Raw genomic sequence first — 18552 nt, 5'->3', positions numbered from 1 at the left:
TAAGCTGAATGTCAGTCTCCCATTTATGAGATTGATAAAAGCATCCACAAAATTTGAAGTTCCCCAACTTTTCCCCTTACCTCAACTTTTACAAAGTTTTTCCGATTTAAGGATCTTCCACGAGTGCTGCACATTGTATTCATTCAGATTCAACTTGATCTTCTAAACCCATCTTGCCACTCAATTGCTCTCAAATCCAAATGTTCCCAACAGAAACAACCTATTACATCAAAGAAGCTGTCGGATAGAAAATAAGTTGGAGTTCAGCACTGGAAGCTTCAATGTGGTGAGGAGACATGAATGCATCCAGCGTGAGGCATGAGGATGGTCCGCTGGGCGCTTCATGACTTATTTCTGATCTGCGCCAAGAATTCTGGGAAACCCTCAAGCTATGTTTGTCTCAGACAGCCTCTATCCAACTGCACCCTGGAAATTTACCGAACTTTCTTTGCGTCATCATCTTCTTTATCTTTGCTGCATTCCCCCAACGACCAGCATCAGCATATAAATTTGACAACAACAAACTGCTTCCAGGACTCTCAGGTTCAAGCTCGAACAGATGCTCAGCGGCTACTTCTGCAAGTTCTATGTTCCCATGATTCCTGCAAGCCCCTAATAATGCTCCCCACACAAACTTATCAGGCTCAACAGGCATTGCCTTGATCAAATCATAAGCCTCAGAAAGCTTTCCCGCTCGGCCAAGAAGATCCACCATGCATGCATAATGCTCTAGTCTCGGCTCAATCCGGTATTTTTCTTGCATCTTCTGGAACAGACTTTCTCCAAGTTCAACCATTCCAGCATGACTACAGGCATTGAGGACTGCTGTGAAGGTCAGGTGATCAAGTTTTGTATCACTCTCCTCCATCTGATTAAAAAGCTGAATTGCTTCATTGCAGTATCCATGATTTGCATATCCAAAAATCAAGGAATTCCAAGTGACTCTGTTCCTCTCCGGCATCATATAAAATAAGATCTTTGCTTCTGATATATAACCACATTTTGCATACATGTCTACAAGAGCACTCCTAACATACACATCTTTCTCAACTCCGATCACCATGGCATACCCATGAATTTCCTTCCCACGCCTCAGGTTTGCAACATTTGTACAAGCAGGCAGCAGACTACTGATGGTTACCGAACTGGGGCAGAACCCTTGATCCAGCATCTCTTTAAATGCATCAAAACCCTCATGGTTGTGGAAGTTCTGCACAAACCCAGATATTACTGAAGTCCAAGATACCACATCAGGCTCAACCCCATTGGCAGTCATCAAACGAAAAACTTCAGAGACCATTGATTTGTCCCCCACCTGCGAAAATCCTGCGATTAAGGTATTCCATGATACTACATTGGGCTTAACCCCTGCTTGTTGCATTTTCTGCACCAAGTCCAGTGCTTCGTGCACAAATCCATGTTGGGCATAGCCTGAAACCATGGCATTCATCACCACCAAATCTTTGTCAACTATCCAATCAAATACCCGGCACGCCTTTTCAACATGCCCACATTTTGAGTACATATAAATCAATGCACTGATGATATAAGCGTCAGATTCAAATGAATTCTTCAGGATTACAGTATGCATATTCTCTCCAGTTCGTCGATCAGAGAGATGTCCACAGGCTTTGAGAATGCTGGGAAGAACAAACTGGTTCGGTCTCAGGCCTTCTTTCTGCATTTCTGAGAAGGCGCTCAAAGCCTCCTCATAAAAGCCGCGACGAGCGTAGGCCCCAGTCAGGACAATCCAACGACGAATATTCGTCTTGGGAATTTTATCGAACAGTTTCCGGGCGTTAGATAATTGCCCGCACTCGGTGTAGAAAGACATGAGCTTGGCGGCAAAATAGGTCAACCGAGCCAACCCAATGATGACCAGATGGGCATGCAGTGCTCGGCCACGGTACAACGCTCGATCACGAGCGTACATGTCGATGGCCTTTGCATAGGTATCAGAAGATGATTGAAATGTGCGGTGGGTGCTGATATTCCGATAGACCGTATAGACATTTGCTCTGTTGATGAGACTCTGCATTGCAGCAGCAGCCAATGGCGTCGGCCCGATTCAATTTCAGCTAAAGATATGAAAATGTAATGTACCCTCCTCAAATGATGGGTTCCACTTAGGGAGATGTCTACAACCAATCTGATAAGGGAATAGCACAAATGGAAAGAGCATATCACCAGTAATCCCCACAAGAACAGCAGCCCTGCTTGAAGTGGTGAAACCTATAATTGTCCTTCAATACTGTATAGCGGTCTGTAATTCTTGAGATATACTTCATAGTTGAATGGCAATCCAAGCAGACACGAAGGTTCTTCGAAACACGAATTGGTTTTCCAGGAGGCAAGCTTAAAAGGCCAAAACAAACTGCAAGCTTTTCGCTGTGATATAAGATCAGTTGCTCCTTTGGCTTTCTTGATTCCGGGTGAAGGACTGTTGTTGTAGGAGGGGAATACCCAATGTCTTGTATCTGTCTCACTAGCTGCTTCAGCTTCTCATATACTTTTGGCATTTCAGGGTGTGTTTTATCATGGGAAAAGAATTTGTACATCTTGTTGTTTACTTCAATCCAGCTACATCCCGGTTCTTTTGAAATTTCCTTCTGTTCCATTAACCTTCTTTGATTCTCAGCATCAGCCCATCTCCCTACTTCAGCATACATGTTTGAAAGGGTGACATAAACGGTTGCATCATTTGGTTCTAAGTCAAGTATCTGTTCAGCCACATATTCTGCCATTTGAAGGTTACTGTTGTATCGGCAAGCTGCAAGCAAGGGTCTCCATATTGAAGCAGTAGGTTTCATTGTCAATTTCTTGATGAAGTCTAGTGCATTTTCTAGTTGCCCAGCTCTACCCAGTATGTCAACCATGCAGCTGCAGTGTGTCTCCTCTGGTTGGATGCTGTAATCTTGCACCATGGATTGAAAGAACTCTTGGCCCTCTTGAACTAAGCCAGAGTGGCTACAGGCAGAAAGAACTGTGAGGAAAGTTGAACTGGTAGGCTTGTTTCCTTCTTCAATCATCTTCCTGAGCAAGAATATAGCTTTCCATGGATCCCCATTTTGTGAGTAGGCTTTAATCATTGAATTCCAGGATACCACATCTGCATCTGAGATCTGAGTGAAAACCTGCACTGCATTTTCTAAACTGCCGCACTGTGTATATGCTTCTATTAATGAGCTTGCCACATGCAAGTTCGACTCAAGGTTGGATTTTATTAGCCGAGAATGGATCTGCTCAGTAGTTGCAAGTGATGGAAAAGAAGAACAAGCCTTAAAGATATTTGAATAGGTGAACGCATTACATGCAACATCTTCTTTAACCATTCTGCAAAATGCTTCCATTGCCTTCTTGGTCTTTTCATTGAGGACGTACCCTGCTATTAGAGCATTCCATGACACATTAGATGCTGCCCTCCCCATCTGTTTGAACTGTTTCTCTGCTTCATCCATTTCCCCAAGTCCTGAATACATGTCTATAATGGCAGTCCCCACAAAGACACCAGATGCCATGCCCTTTTTAATGACTTGGGTATGAAACATACGGCCATCAATGAAATCCTTCACACAACCACAAGATGCTAGAACAATTGAAAAAGTGAACTCATTTGGCTCAATCCCACTTTCTCTCATCATGCTGAACTGCTTCAGTGCCTTCTTGAAGTCACCATGCTGGTAAAACCCATTTATGCTTGCAGTCCAAGAGATAATATTCCTTTGCCCAAGACTCTCAAACACAATCTCAGCCTCTTCCATCATCCCACACTTGCTATACAGTGTCAAAAGTGCATTGCCCACTGCTGTTTCAGATAAATACTGCATCTTCACAACATGGGCATGAAGCTGTTTTCCTTCTTGGATCGCTGAAATAGTCCCACAAACTGCTAGCATGGTTGAATACGTGTAATGGTTTGGCCGAATACCCATATTCCCAATTTGCATGAAGACTTGAAAAGCTTGAACAAAGAAACCATTCCTTGCATAAGCAGAAATCAAGCAATTGCATGTAGCAGCATCCAAACTAGTCATCTTATCATATACTCTCACCGCACTGTCCACTTCTCCGCATTTGGCATACATGTCAATAAGACTAGTACACACAAACTCATCACTACCAAGTCCAATTTTCACCACAAAACAATGCCATCTTCTGCCAAGTTCAACACACCCTTCACGGCCACAAAAGCTTAAAGCACTAATCACATATTGCCTATGTGGAAAACCACCACCAAACTCAACATGGGGAGTCCCATTTCTTGTGAAAAAACCAGCTTCTTTCACACCCTCTTCAGGATCATCCGTACACCCACTGCGATGGGACTCAGTAATTGAAACACCTATCCGTTTGGGAGTTTTTTCAAACAGTATACAAGCATTGTTTAAATCCACCCATCCTCCGACAACATTCCCCTTCGACATACACCCTTTATAAGGACCCGACGCAGAGATTATTGGGTTGATGTTCTTTTGAAGATCAACAGCGATACAGCCAGGAAGTAAAGAACAGGTAGGCCAGCTGCTGCTATAACACTTCAGTGGTGAAGCCATGCCACCCACCTGATCAAACCAGTAGTCTTTTGCGAGAAAAATGAAACAATCTTTATAGGTAGCAAATTTTGCTTGGAAAAATTTACCAAATTTTCTTCTTCCACTGCCCTTTAGAATTTTTGGGCCGTTGCCGTTTGGCCGTGTATCACTTTATGTGGCGAAAAATTGTAAAAATATATAATTATATTAAATAAATAAATTATGCCAAATGAATTTTGATTTAATTTTCTAATATTTTTAAATATTACAATTTTTATACTAAGAAGTTTTGAGTTTGATTTTTTTTTAAAATAATAAATTTATTTATTCATTTGAAATTTATTTGTTTAATTAATTTTTTTTAAACAAAAACATGTATAATTTAAAAAAAATCATATTTAAAGTATGTTAATTTTTATTTTTATTTTTATAATTTTTAATTTTTTTATTTTGTTTTTCAAAATTATTGAAAACAACTGAAAATAGAAAACAATCTGTTATGAATTTTTTATTTTTAAAAACAAAAATTTGTTTTTAAATTATAAAACAGAATCTTTATATCTACCTCTTTGTTTTTTGGTTTTATAAATGATAAATAAACAGAGATTTTTTCTTTTTCTTTTTTTTTCTTTTTTTTCTAAAAAGCTATTTTATTTTATGGCATTTTCAAATAATTATTTAATTATTTTGTACTTAATTTTAATTTATAAAACACTGCTAACTGTAAAAGACCGTGGAGTTGGGAACCGCAACATGCTATGTAAAAGCACAGCCACTCGTGGGAAGAAGACGGAGAAGACGAAGAAGAAGAAACCAGAAACGTAATCCAAACGCCATGAAATGAGATTATAAAACACCACCTCATGAACATGCATGGAATCACTCTTCCCTTAGCCCTGCAGCTCCATTTTTCTCCTCCTCTTTTCTACCTACAAAATCTACCCAAATCTTCATTACCCATTTCCAGAATTGCCTCTGCACCCCATTTCAATCCTCTCTTTTTCACTCCAAATCGCAGAAACAATGGTAAGAATAAGAGGAGGAATAGTACCCTTTTGAAGGCGAGTCGCAGAGAGTCTCCGTATGAGGTGTTGGGGGTTTCTCCTTCTGCTAGTCCTGATCAGATCAAGAGGGCTTATCGGAAACTCGCTTTGAAGTATCATCCCGATGTCAATAAAGAGGTATTCTTGTGATACAAATTAGAGAAATTTGATATGGGTGTTTCTTGTTTTTAACTTACGGTTCGTTTTCTTGAATTATAATGAAACCAATTTGGATTTTCCAGCTTTTCATGTCTGCAGAAGTGAGTTACATTTTTGGATCGTGTGAAGTCTAGAGACGTTTTTTTAACTCTGATTGATTCCATCAACCCTCAATAGCAGTGAAAAACTTGAGGAAAATTAAAGGAAATCATCTATAATTAGGATGAACTCCAATTTTGTGTTTGTGGTATGTGGAGAGGGTTGGAGCTGTGGGTACCCAAAAATGGGTAATCTACTATTTCATTGGGGACCAGATAATATTGAAAATACATGCCCTTCCATGACCGAGTATAACCAACTGAAACTCTCTCAAACAAATTAAAAGAAACTTAAATTCGTTGATTTGCTGCAATCATTGCCTAGATCACATTTTCTTTTATAGCTTCCTTATTTCTCTGGAACATTCTTCTTTGTTTTCTAGCTTGCCAGGAATTTGTAGCATAATTGATGGGCATGTACCTCATTCACAAGGGTTGTTCTTTATGTGGGCAATCATCAATGAGGCACTTATTATAAATTTAGACAGCCACCTTGGGAAAGCAATCTTGCTTTCCATAGTGATTACTTATACCCTACTCAAAGTTCCTTCTTTCTTTTTGTTGTGATTGTGTAAAGCTCAAAGGTTCTACATGCCTCGGTTCATGTGGTGTTCCTGACCTAACAGCATGTTAGTATGTAGTATACTAGTATGTCAAGCAAAGCACCTGTAATGAAGTTGCATCCCTAATGGAGTTCTTAGCACCCATGCATGTAAGAACCATGAGCCCATCTTTGCAAGAAGGGAAAACATATTGATTTTTCTTTACAGTGAACATACATGAGAAATTTAATGGATGAAACAAAAGTTCCAAGTGCAGTTTTATCAATTTTCTTATCGTGTGTTTGATGCAAAGGCTTGATGCACTTCACTTTGTATGCTATACTTGCTATATCTGGGTTCTGTTTATTCCTTTCCAAGGCCTTCTTCATAGCTTGTGTTAACAAATGGTAGAATGAAGACAATATTGCATAACCTGAATCTGTTTCTTCCCTGTTTTCCTTTCTGAATCTCAGGGCTTTAGTTTTCTGTAAATGTTTTGAGTATCTCAAAGTTTTTGGTTTACAGGCAAATGCACAGGAGAAATTTATGAGGATAAAGCATGCATACAATGCATTGATGAACTCTGAATCTCGGAGGAAATATGACTCTGGAAGTCGTGCATCCAACTATACCTATTCTAATGCTGAAAGAAACCAAAGCAGGAATACCCAAGAAGAAGAGTTCTATGGATTTGGTAAAAACTTTTGCCCCTGAAATCCATTTGTTCTTATATTCTTATTGTATTTATGCCTTTACATGTGATGGGTGTCCATCTACTTCAATGCTTACTCCTTTAAATAGTATATTGATGATTTTAAGGTAGCTGCCTTTAGACGAGAATTGCTTCCTGCCAAATCGACAGAGAGCATGGGACTGACATGCTTTTAATTGTGTAGTTAAATAAAAACATCTATGGCTCAGTGACCAAGTAGATTCTGCTAACTATGCTACAAATCATTTCCATTTGGAATACTGATAACAGTGCCTGGAAGAACCTGAAATGTTTGGATGACCAAATCAGACCAATTTATCACAAAGGAAAATTCCCAGATCAAATCAATTGACTGGGTAGTTGCATCCTTCTATGTTAAATGCACATTCAAATGGTTCTTTGTTAGGCTCTGGTGTTTATGGCATTGGTAGCTTTAGTTTTCCCATTGCTCATTCATATTCCAACTGTGCATTTATCCCCAAAAATGCTGATGGAGAGATTCTTTCCTCATTCTTCAGTGCATCTTACCCTTGCTTATGAGTGAGGTATTTTTGTATGTTCTTATACTTAACCCCTTTATGCTGCAGGTAATTTTGTGAGGGATGTTCAAATGACAGTAGGTAGATATGTCCTCCCATGATACAATGCAAGAGCAATTAAGTTGCATCATTTCAAATCTTTACAGGCGCTGTTTTGTTTTTCTTTTTTTCATACGGAGATCACTACCTGCTCTGTTCTAGTGCTTAAGCATGGCTTTGATGTTACAGAGGACTTCTTTAGGGATCTTCAAGAAGAATTCCGGAACTGGGAAGCCAGTGCTGCTTCACAAGGGAAGCCAAAGAGCCTGTGGGAGGAATTAGCGGTGAGATGTTAATGTCTTTTACCGTGTCACTTTATATGAAACCAAATAATCATGTGCAAGTGTTTTGGTTTGTTTTGAAACTCACAAGGGAAAGGATTTGAGGATAAAACCACCTCACTTGTAAAATCTGCATTTTAACAGGAAATTGGTGAAGAGTTTGTGGAATTTTTAGAGAAAGAGCTCAACATCACTGACTCGGAAGTTGAAGCGGAGGAATATGGAGGGTCTCAGAAGGCAAATCCATTTACAAGTTCTGAAACAGGGACGACAGGAGGTGGTGGTCAAAGTAAAGGCGGTCAAGGGAGCAGCATTGAAGAAAATATTGATGAGATCGAAGCTACTCTTGCTAAGTTGAAAAAGGAATTGGGCCTATAGGAGGAAATGCAGCTGCATTAATCCTTAGAAGATATAAATCCGAAAGACATGTTCTTTGTCTTGTTGGAATGAGTAGAAAAATGGCTGATTAGTGGAAATCCAGCTTACATAACTATAGTCCAATTCTTTGAAGGCCTCATTCATCACAGAGAAGAGTTATGAATGAAGGTTCTCTCAGCTGTAAGTCATTGAAGCACAAAAGCATGAAGTAATCATCACTTAAGATATGGGCTTATACATCTGTTTTCCTCTGTAAACAAAGCTCTCCATCACCTACGATTGAATCCTTGACGATTTCCATTGGGGTCTGTCCTTTCAAGCATCAGTCTTTCTGCCAACAATGTCAGACAAATTCTCTGTGCAGCACTCTGATGATCTGTATTGAATTATTCATCCTTTTCTACCAATAAATGACTTGAGCTTGGTTCCAAACTTTTCTGTTTACCTAGTATTTTCATTCCTTCTTGTTGTAACTTGCAATGAGGCCCAGATTCATGCAGGAGCAAGAATTTCCAGTAACACTCCTCTGCATCTCCTCCTCTACTCCTGCTACACACTTGAGAGCTATCAAAATAATTGGTTCTGGCCCTTCCCAAGGAATATGGATCTCCATTTTTACTTGAGCTATCTGCCTGCCTGAGGGCTGGGTTTGCCTCCCGTTTGGGGTCCTATGCATCAGGAAAATGTATGCGTATTTTTATGGTTTTAATATATCTCTTCGTTTTGCCTTTCAAGAAAAAGCTTCAAGAGAAAAAGAAGAATCTAGGGGGGAAAAGAAATGGATAATGCTCACAGGGAGTGTGACTTTTTCATACCAAATGAGGTGCAAATAATAACAAAGTAAAATGAAGAAGTTCTAATTTCCTGACTAACAAAAAGGTTACAGAAATTTCTAATTTCCATCACACAGAATTTGAGTTTCACTAATGAAAATAAAGGCTTTCTTACACAAAATATAACAGGTTGGGTCATCCCGAATCACAATCCCCCATAGAATCTAGTCCTTACAGAGCCAGAAAAGAATGTAACACAACATATAGAAAATATTATTTCCCTAGAATTAGAACATATAACTAGTTCTAATTTCTAAGTAACTCAAAAAAACACAAGATCCAGGAAAACCCCAGGAGTTATTCCGATGCTTAATGGCATTAATACACTAGGCATTAACGTACTAGGCAAAGCATTGAACCTACAAGTCTTTCAAAATCTCTCTCCAAACCGGAAAAATACTGCACCAGTACCAGAGTTATGATCAACAGCATACTCAGCTCGTACAAGACCTAGCTTGGCACCAACACCATAAGAGGAACCATAACCCATTCGCCGGTAGACTTCAGTTGGGTTCCCCTTTACATCCTTTGAACTTCCTAGATCATTTCCGTGTTCTGCAAACGCATACACATGTGTATTTCTTACAGGGATTCGTAGCTCAGCTGCCACCTGCATATGGCATTGGAAACAGGGTGTCAAATGCTTATTCTACAGCAACAAAATCATAAGCATGACCATCTTGATGAAATGTTAGCATATTTGCAACCCTAGCTTTTGCAATGTTCATTGAATGTAATGCTCGTCTCCAGGAAGTCCTACCTCAAGGATATTTCTAGCAGCACCCAATTCACCCATATTGTAACCTCTCACAGAATAAGGCCCTCCAAGTGCAAAAGCATCATAGCTTGGAAGGTCACCAACACAACCACCATAGTGGCCATGAAGCACTAGCACTGGTGGTGGTGGTTTACCAGCACCTTCCTCTACTTGCTTCAACTGGATAAATCGGGTCAATGTAAGCTGGTGGCGATTGAAAAATGGGAAGTTGCTCCCTACACCGAGGCCTTGGTCCACCTGCAATTTATTTTTATGTAAATAAGCACATTACTGGGGAGAAATCATGTTTTGCTGCATGTGAAGGTCACATTGAATGAAAGACACCATAAGTTCTCTAATATGATGGAGAAAGGAGCCGTTCTTCAAATTGTCAGATTAAACATTGCCACCTCCATAAAGCTGGTGATTTCAACATACAAATTATCAAACTGTATTTTATCCATTAAACACAGGACGATAGCACATGTGCATCAGAAAACTTAATAACTATTTTACTCTAGTCCCTATAAGGGGTCAAAAATGCTCAATATGTGAAAGAGATCTATAATAAAAGCACTGTGCAGTGGAAAATGTGAAGAAGGAAAACAGCAACACTAGGACTTCTTGTGTACACAAAAGCATGGTGACATTTGAAATGCTTTTCCACAAGCTTGTAGTCCTGGATTGATAATAAATACAGTAGCTATTTACACTGCAGTTATTCAGTTCCTAATTCTAGAACTTCTAGCAAATACAGCACATCCAAGCTGTACAATCACCAAAGAAATGACATGAAAGGAGGAAAAATAAAGGAGCAAATGGAACTGACCTGAAACACATTCCTCTCACCAACTATAGCTCCATTTACAAACTTGGTGTTATCCCGGGTGATATTTGCCTGTGCAAATGCCATTCGGTCAATGCCAGTGCCACTGAGGGTTGTTGGAGGTCCATCTGCACTGATACCTCCACTGGGCAATACCCTTTGTCCATTGGGAGAAATGTGACTACTTTCATCACGTGTTGTTATCTCTTCCATAACGAGTCCATAAGTGAATTTGCTCTGGCGGGTAAAGTTCTGCTAGGCAAGCAATCAATCAGGATAGAGAAGTATAAACCATTATATTAGAAACCATATATTAAAAACTTCTATATTACAAACTACAAAGCATCATATATGATAACCAATGTAGTCTACCTCTGTAATATTGGCTTTGATGCCAGCACGGTCAACCCATATAGGAGGAACTTCATCCACTCCAGGCCCACCGGTGAAGACTGGACTTAGTTTTCGGCTGTTGAAGCAGCTTGCACGGAGGGTACGATTGCGAGCATTATATACACCATCCAGATATGGATGCACATACTCGAGCTTAAAAGCAAGGTCATCCTGAGGAAAACATTTGCTTGAATGTTACTATGATGCAAAATCTCAAAATACCAGATACTTTGTTCAAAGGAAAAAGTGTGTTTCCATACACTCATTTGAAAAAAACCACAAAATAGGAACTCAAGTTTATAAAATACAAATTTCAAACACCTATCTAAAAATAATTAGCATTTCATGCACTTTTTTATCAAAGGTACTACCTTTGACAATTCAGGTACCACCTTTGACCATTTAGATACTACCTTTTAATAATATATGTACTACCTTTGACTATACATGAAACTTGAATTATTTTTTAGGGTTCTTATTTTGTAATTAATTTTACATGAGTGTGTGGAAACTCACTTTTTTCTTGTTAAAAATATTTAAATAAGATAAGAATAAACCCCATTTGACTGCTGAGAAAGTTGAGAAAACAGAAAAGAAAAAAAAAATGTTGCATTTTACGTTTTATGTTCTTTGGCTCTCAGCAACCAAACCAAGAAGAGCATCACAAGGCAAATTTACCTGGGGATTGAGGAAGTTGCTAGTAGTTACTGAACCGAGAATAGATCTATTGAGCCCTTTAATATTACGATGCTCAAAACTAACAGTTCCACCGGGCTGGATTGATGCCTGAAAAGACATTTTACATTACATTAACTAGCTTTGAATTTCTTTTCAAGAAATATAAAACTTCTTTATTTTGTAGAAAGTCAATATAAAAGAGCATAAAATAGAATTAACTAGACATTACCATCAAAACCCCAAATGCATAATGTTTGACACATAAATTAGACATAGATGATCGGGCATATACATACCAATGTGGGACGTCCTCCACGTCCAGGAACAATACTCCACTCTGAACTCACTTCAGCTGTCTTCTGTTCTAGTTCTTTAAGCTTTATTTCCACAATGATCCCACCCTCATTCTTCTCATCAGGCCGTGGGTTAACTTCAATGTTAGAGAATAAAGCAAGAGAGTTGATATTCCTCAAAGCTTGTTTCCCAGCTTCTATGTTAAAAACATGGCCTTGTCGAAGCTGTATACCAAAATTTCAAAGGCACAGCAGATAGATAAAGAAGTCAACAGTCACTCTTGTATGAAATAGAATTACTTTTTTCAAGAAAAATAGAATTATAATTTATATAATATAGTCATATAATAGTTTGATATGATATATTGATTTAATGAAAGAGTTTCTTATCAGATGTCCTAAAAGAAACATATACTTAACAAAGCAAAACCCATCAGCATTTTGGGAAATTCACTCTTTCATCTTATAAGTAAACAGTAGACAATAAACAATCAACCCCCATTGATTTTGATGAATAATCACCCATTGGAAGTATAAGAATATAAGATATAAATTAACAAAGCAAAACCCTCTTCCGGCTTGAGCAATTCATTCATTCAGCCCATATATAAATAGCAAAGGAATCACCCAATTCAAAGTTTTTGGTCTTTTCTTTCCTTTTGATGCCACCTATTAAAAATTTGAAACTAACCAATATATAACCCGACAGAGCGAAATCATTTACCTGTTTGGGCAATTCTCGCCTTACAACTGGAAGTTGGGTGTTCCCCTCAACCACATTTCCAAGCTTATCTTGAAATTGTATGACCAATTGTGTAATGTCCCCTTCAACCACCTCACAAACAACCTCTCTCGTATTCAAATTCCCGAAATTTACAACCTGCGCACAGGCGTACCCCTCATCATGATACCATTTCTGGACGCGGTCCCTTATCTTCTGCAGCAACCTCGCACTCACCTTTCCCTGATCCCTTAGCATCTGCAAAATCTCCCGGTACACCGGCATTGGCAACAAGCAGGGCCTAGATTTGTCAATTCTCCTCTTGTAATCTTTTTCTTGATTCCGGAAATACTCCATCTTCTCTTTGTCTGTCATGTCCGCGTCCATTTCAATAGGCTTCGTCTGCGGCATCAACCCCACATTGATGCACCTGAATTTATCTGCAGATTGCCATGTACTTTCAAGAAACGATATCGTCACCCCTACTGTCCCATCTGGATTGGTCTTCCCTTCGAGATCAACCTTCTCAAACATTCCACAAGTTGCTAGATTTTCAAGCTCTTTCTGAAGCTGGGCTTTGTTGTAGATACCTCCCGGCCGGATGGTGACCATCTCGAAGAAGGAATCTTCGGTGCCGACGACGCTCCCGCGACGACGATCATAGAAAAGAATTTCCGAGATCTTGTACTTCTTAAATCCACTAAGCTTGTTAAGCTGAACGACAATGTTGGCCGGCAGGCCATGAGAGTCCCATTCCTGAGATTCCTCGTCCTTCGCAACAGCAGCTGGAGAGAAAATTCTAGACCAAAACCCACCATCCCCACCCCCACCACCACCACCACCACCATCCCCAGTGCCTCCTACACCTCCGCCGCCGGAGAAATCGCCACTATCGACAAGGGGAGTGACGGGAGAAAAGCGGAGGAGAATACCGGCGGCTCCAGCGGAGAAGGCTAGGGCCTGGGCGAGGGAGAAGAAGGGTTTTTTCGGTGTCAAGGATTCAGGGTTTTGCGAGGAGGAGGAGGAGGAGGAGAGATCGCATTTGATGGTGTTGGCAGGCGTGGAAGAGCCTGCTTTCAAGATGGGGGTGGAGGAAGCCAATCTACGGCGGGGGCGAAGAGATGGGGTAAGAGGGGGAGAGAAAAGCTGACCCTGGGCGCCGAAGGACGCCATTGCTGGGCAAAAGAGGAGGGATAAGGCGAAGAGGATGATGAAGACTAAGAAGGGTTTGGTGAGAGGTTTATGAGTGAGAAGTGATAACTGATAACCAAGGCTAGGGTTTTTGGGCTTGGAACTTGTGAGCCCTGCTTCCACCCTCAGAATTTGGGCGACATCTGCAGTGTGGGATTAGACCTATTATATTCCATATATATATTTATCAATTGGGCTCCCAAATTCCCTATCAAATTCAAATACAATTATAAAAAAAAAAAATAAATAATTGAATTATCAACTATTACATTAATTGATTGGTACTTTTCTTGTTACCCAAGCAATGGAGCCAAAAAGGAAAATAACTTTGCAAAATCAAAAGCAGGAATCCAATTCTATTACCAAAAAAAAAAGTATTATTGTTTTTGGGAGTATATATTTCAAATGTAAAAATTAACGGTAAAAAATAATATTTTAAAATATTTAGGTATTTAAGATATTGAATAAATAAATAAATAAAGAGACCAATACTTTGTCCATGAAAATATTTTTATTTAATTAAAACATTTTTTAAATATTAAAATTATTTTTGTTTTGAATCAAAGCAATTTTAAAATGGATTAGCATGTAAGTAATTATTTATGTAGAAACTGGGCCAGGTCCAGTTTCTAACAGTGGTTGTAGCCCTTTACTTTAAAAGCCCAAGCCCAAAACGACGCGTTTTACTTTCCGGGAGGTAGGTACAAAACCAATTGCAGCGAAAAACATTTGTGGAAATGGCGAAAAATGAGCTTTCGCCTTCCTAGTTATCTCCTGCGACGCACCCCACCTGAAGTGTGTAAAACAGCCTACCAGTTACGTTCCCGCGCTGTAACGACTCAAACCAACCGCCTTGCTCTTTTCCCGGGGAACGATTTCTTCTCTTGTAACGGCCACATCGCTTGTGACACCGACGAAAAACAGAGTTCAGTCGATTTGAAGCTCTTGGCTCAGTTGCAGCAACATGGGTCTGCACCTACCGCTCACATTCTCAACAGAATGGTCTCCTCGTGCGCGAAATCTGGGTCTGTCTTTGTGGGAATTCAGCTTCATTCCACCATAATCAAGGTGGGTTTTGATTCAAATGTCTATATTTGCAGTGCTCTTGTGGATATGTATGGTAAATGTGGTGCGGTTTCAAGTGCTCAGCGGCTATTCGATGAAATGCCCCATCGGAACGTGGTCACTTGGAATTCATTAATATCTGGTTATTTGCATGTGGGTTGCCCAGAAATTGCAATCGAATTGTTTTTGGAGATGGTCAAAGTGGGTATAGACCCGACTCCTTTCAGTGTTTCGGCTGTTTTAGTGGGTTGTTGGCGAATGGAAGACACAAAACTTGGGATTCAGGTGCATGGTTTGTGTATGAAGTGTGGGTTTTGCTATAATATTGTTGTTGGAACGTGCTTAATAGATTTGTACTCAAAGGGTTGGAATATTGATGCTTCGAGACTAATGTTTGATCTCATGCCAGAAAGAAATATTATTACTTGGACTTCAATGGTTGCTGGCTATGCTCATTGTCAGCAACCTGTTGCTGCGATGGTTTTAGTTAGAGACATGCAGCGGTTGGGTATCAGGTTGAATTATGTGACTTATAATTGTCTATTGAGCTCTTTTTCTAGTTCAAATGATTTGGATCATTGTAAGCAAGTTCACTGTAGGATAATTCGTGAGGGTTTGGAGTCTAATTCATATTTGGAAGTTACCCTTGTGACAGTATATTCAGAATGTAGCAGTAGTTTGGAGGACTTTAATAAGGTCTGCTCAGGTGTTACAAGATGGGATCAAATCTCCTGGAATGCAGTCATTGGTGGTTTATCAAATTTAGGAAATGGTGAAGCAGCCCTCAAATGCTTCTCTAAAATGAGGCAGGCAGGCATTGATATGGACCTCTTTACATTTACAAGTGTCTTAAGAGCAATAGGAATGATTTCAACCCTTGATGAGGGAAAGCAAATTCATGCTCTGGTTTTGAAAGCGGGCTATGGCTCAAATCTTAATGTTCAAAATGGCCTTGTTTCCATGTATGCAAGATGTGGCTCAATTAATGATGCAAAGAGGGTTTTCTCATTGATGGACAGACATGATGTGATCTCATGGAATTCATTGCTATCCGGGTGTGCTTATCATGGGTATGGTAGAGAAGCTGTTGAATTGTTTGAACAGATGAGAAGAAGTGGGGTCAAACCAGATAATACCACCTTTCTTGTTGTGCTCTCTGCTTGTAGGCATGTTGGGTTGCTGGACAAGGGTCTTGAGTATTTTGATTTGATGAGAAATGATTATTCACTAGAATCTCCCACAACAGAGCATTATTCTAGTATGGTTGATCTTTTTAGTCGAGCTGGATATTTATCAGAAGCGGAAGACTTTATCAATACCATGCCAATAGAGCCAGGATCCTCCGTCTACAAAGCTCTGTTAAGTGCTTGTCAAGTTCATGGAAATGTGGAAATTGCAGTACGATGCGCAAAAAAACTTCTCCAGATGTGCCCCAATGATCCTGTGATTTATGTGCTGTTGTCAAATGTACAGGCAACAGTTGGTTATTGGGATAATGCAGCAAGCATAAGAAAGGTCATGTGTGATAGAGGAGTGAGGAAGGAACCTGGTTACAGTTGGATTTAAGTTAACAAAGAGGAGTGAAACAAGGACAGGAAAGCTTGTCAATGGAAAATGAGAGCACCGTATTTATATGGAAGGTGTGCCAGGATTTGAAGATCATTTGGTGCTCACCAGAATGGGAATTTTGTTTTAGTCAATGATGGAGATTGGAGTGGCTCAAATGTTCAGATCTACTCTGTTGATGTCATTACAATTGAATTAAAGCAAATAATCTTCGAAACTGATGTTTCGATGCTTCTTTGATGACAGTTACACTGTCACTGTGGCTGATTGGAATTAGTTACCATCAACTATTGTTGATATCAGTGGTCAATGGTATTCAGCATCAAGTGTTTATAAGGCCATAGACAGGTTAACCAAGAAACCCATGATCTAGTGTGGTGGGTCTGTATTTATCGGATCTCTCATAGTTGGAGGGTATGTATGAGTTTGCACATAAAAATCTCAGATCTTTTCTGCTTCATATCAGTAAAATCTTTTCTTTGTCTGACAAAAATTAGATCGTCTTAGGGTTGAGAGAGTATGAAGTGTTGTATTCTGTGGCAGTCTTATGTACCATGAAACAGGTTCAAATGAAGACAACTTTATGCCAAATGCATTCTTTTGTAGAGCTGGATTAATACATCCCTTGAAATGCATGGGAATGATTAATGTCTTGAGGTAACAAACAATACTTGAGATACTTTTATGGTGTGAACAAGAGTCCAAGATGATTCATTAATATTATGCAAACAATGGATGGAGAGGCGATGCATAATACAGGTTCCTGCAGCAGTTCTTTCATGAAATACAGGTTTAGTCATATTCACACCTAGCTTAAAGGTGTGATTCTTATGGTTGAGATGAACTGCAAGGCAGAGGACAACTAGTTGGATCCAATATTATACTCGCCGAGTTAAGCAAGTAATGATGATCAGGTCGGGCACCCAATCTTAAGTCTCATGAGTTCCCTCTACAATTTTTAGTATGTTAGACTAAACTACCCAAGGTCTTTTTTCATGTGAGCTAGGTCAATCAGGATCTCACCAAAAGCCTGACTATTGCGACCCCATCAGCACCTGGCACTGGAGGGCATGGGAAGAGTGGTGACCAAATATTGGATAAAGGGGTTCAGTAGAAGAGTATCTGATGTAGGACAATCCTAGGATGGTTGCCTACACTCAAGGGTAGGTAAGCTAGGGTTTTATTTTTTAGGGTACAAGGAGAGGAACAAATAATAAATTTTATGGTATAGAAAATTATAAGATAAGAAATAGAGAGAAAGAAGAAAAGATAGAAAACCTTAGAGTCTCACTAAAGACTTCTAGGAGTCTCACTTAGAAGAAAATCAATGGAGTCTCACCATTGAGAGTTGCAACCTTGCAATGAAAGAAAATATAATATTATTCATATCAATTCATCTCTTTGATTTACATTGATTAGCTTATTTATAAGTTTCTCTAAGAAATCCAAAGTCTACTAGGACTCTAATAACCTATTATGATTTTAATTATAATTATAACATCCAAAGTCTACTAGGACTCTAATAACCTATCATCTCAAATTCTAATTATATTATAACTCAACTAGCTAATCCTAATTAGACTACAATAAATATCAATCTCAATTCAATTCTAACTAATATTAATCCTACTTAAAGTTTACTTAGGTCTTCTCTTTCTTCCTTGAATAAACTTTAAAAGGCTTTCCCCCATCAATTATCCTCGGCTTGAAAGAACTCGGTTCCGACGAGTTAGATGCTTGATACAATTCATAGAGATCGGGGTTAAGCTTTTGAAAATCCGTTGTCGTAATCCATGTATTTTCAAAGTGTGGTTTGTCTTTGCCATTTCACCAAAAAAATTTGGTATCCACCTTGTCGAGTGGACACAATCAAAAACATATTTGATCTCAGGACGTAGGCTAAGAA

The 18552-nt window shown here is 39.3% G+C and overlaps 5 protein-coding genes across 6 annotated transcripts; 2 read left to right on the top strand and 3 right to left on the bottom strand.

Moving 5' to 3' along the window:
* On the bottom strand, window positions 1-2175 carry LOC117915722 (pentatricopeptide repeat-containing protein At5g59600). The gene has a single exon (XM_034831381.1). The coding sequence runs from the start codon at window positions 2036-2038 to the stop codon at window positions 401-403; it is 1638 nt and encodes a 545-aa protein (XP_034687272.1). The 5' UTR covers window positions 2039-2175; the 3' UTR covers window positions 1-400.
* Window positions 2176-2183: 8 nt separating this feature from the next.
* On the bottom strand, window positions 2184-4553 carry LOC117917056 (pentatricopeptide repeat-containing protein At3g24000, mitochondrial-like). Its single transcript, XM_034833282.1, has one exon. The coding sequence runs from the start codon at window positions 4551-4553 to the stop codon at window positions 2184-2186; it is 2370 nt and encodes a 789-aa protein (XP_034689173.1).
* A 715-nt stretch (window positions 4554-5268) lies between these two features.
* On the top strand, window positions 5269-8842 carry LOC117915923 (dnaJ homolog subfamily B member 8). 2 transcript variants are annotated; one of them, XM_034831675.1, is made up of 5 exons: window positions 5269-5713; window positions 6900-7068; window positions 7674-7706; window positions 7854-7948; window positions 8090-8842. In XM_034831675.1, the coding sequence occupies exons 1-5, from the start codon at window positions 5396-5398 to the stop codon at window positions 8321-8323; spliced, it is 849 nt and encodes a 282-aa protein (XP_034687566.1). In that variant the 5' UTR covers window positions 5269-5395; the 3' UTR covers window positions 8324-8842. The 2 variants fall into 2 exon arrangements, with proteins under 2 accessions (XP_034687566.1, XP_034687567.1); XM_034831676.1 differs by lacking the exon at window positions 7674-7706 and having other exon boundaries at window positions 5270-5713.
* A 319-nt stretch (window positions 8843-9161) lies between these two features.
* Window positions 9162-14154, bottom strand: LOC117915922 (protein TOC75-3, chloroplastic). The gene is made up of 7 exons (XM_034831674.1): window positions 12828-14154; window positions 12107-12328; window positions 11811-11918; window positions 11112-11303; window positions 10743-10991; window positions 9917-10171; window positions 9162-9766 (listed from the first exon to the last, which is right to left on the bottom strand). Exons 1-7 carry the CDS (start codon window positions 13995-13997, stop codon window positions 9527-9529), a joined length of 2436 nt encoding a protein of 811 aa, XP_034687565.1. The 5' UTR covers window positions 13998-14154; the 3' UTR covers window positions 9162-9526.
* Window positions 14155-14762: 608 nt separating this feature from the next.
* On the top strand, window positions 14763-17253 carry LOC117917055 (pentatricopeptide repeat-containing protein At4g13650-like). Its single transcript, XM_034833281.1, has one exon. The coding sequence runs from the start codon at window positions 14763-14765 to the stop codon at window positions 16644-16646; it is 1884 nt and encodes a 627-aa protein (XP_034689172.1). The 3' UTR covers window positions 16647-17253.
* Window positions 17254-18552: the final 1299 nt, after the last annotated feature.

The sequence above is a fragment of the Vitis riparia genome, chromosome 6, assembly GCF_004353265.1.
Source record: "Vitis riparia cultivar Riparia Gloire de Montpellier isolate 1030 chromosome 6, EGFV_Vit.rip_1.0, whole genome shotgun sequence".
NCBI lineage: Eukaryota > Viridiplantae > Streptophyta > Magnoliopsida > Vitales > Vitaceae > Vitis > Vitis riparia.
Note: the sequence above shows the minus strand (reverse complement) of the source record. Positions and strands in the feature narration are given on the sequence as shown.

Bases quoted from the DNA above. Each gene is read 5' to 3' on its own strand.
- LOC117915722 (XM_034831381.1), bottom strand. From the start codon at position 2,038: ATGCAGAGTCTCATCAACAGAGCAAATGTCTATACGGTCTATCGGAAT.
- LOC117917056 (XM_034833282.1), bottom strand. From the start codon at position 4,553: ATGGCTTCACCACTGAAGTGTTATAGCAGCAGCTGGCCTACCTGTTCT.
- LOC117915923 (XM_034831675.1), top strand. From the start codon at position 5,396: ATGAACATGCATGGAATCACTCTTCCCTTAGCCCTGCAGCTCCATTTT. The intron at 7,069-7,673 runs GTAAAAACTTTT...TTTATGCTGCAG, and splicing joins AGAAGAGTTCTATGGATTTG to GTAATTTTGTGAGGGATGTT. The intron at 7,949-8,089 runs GTGAGATGTTAA...GCATTTTAACAG, and splicing joins GCCTGTGGGAGGAATTAGCG to GAAATTGGTGAAGAGTTTGT.
- LOC117915922 (XM_034831674.1), bottom strand. From the start codon at position 13,997: ATGGCGTCCTTCGGCGCCCAGGGTCAGCTTTTCTCTCCCCCTCTTACC. The intron at 11,919-12,106 runs GTATGTATATGC...ATGTCTTTTCAG, and splicing joins GTGGAGGACGTCCCACATTG to GCATCAATCCAGCCCGGTGG. The intron at 11,304-11,810 runs GTAAATTTGCCT...TGTTTTCCTCAG, and splicing joins GCAACTTCCTCAATCCCCAG to GATGACCTTGCTTTTAAGCT.
- LOC117917055 (XM_034833281.1), top strand. From the start codon at position 14,763: ATGAGCTTTCGCCTTCCTAGTTATCTCCTGCGACGCACCCCACCTGAA.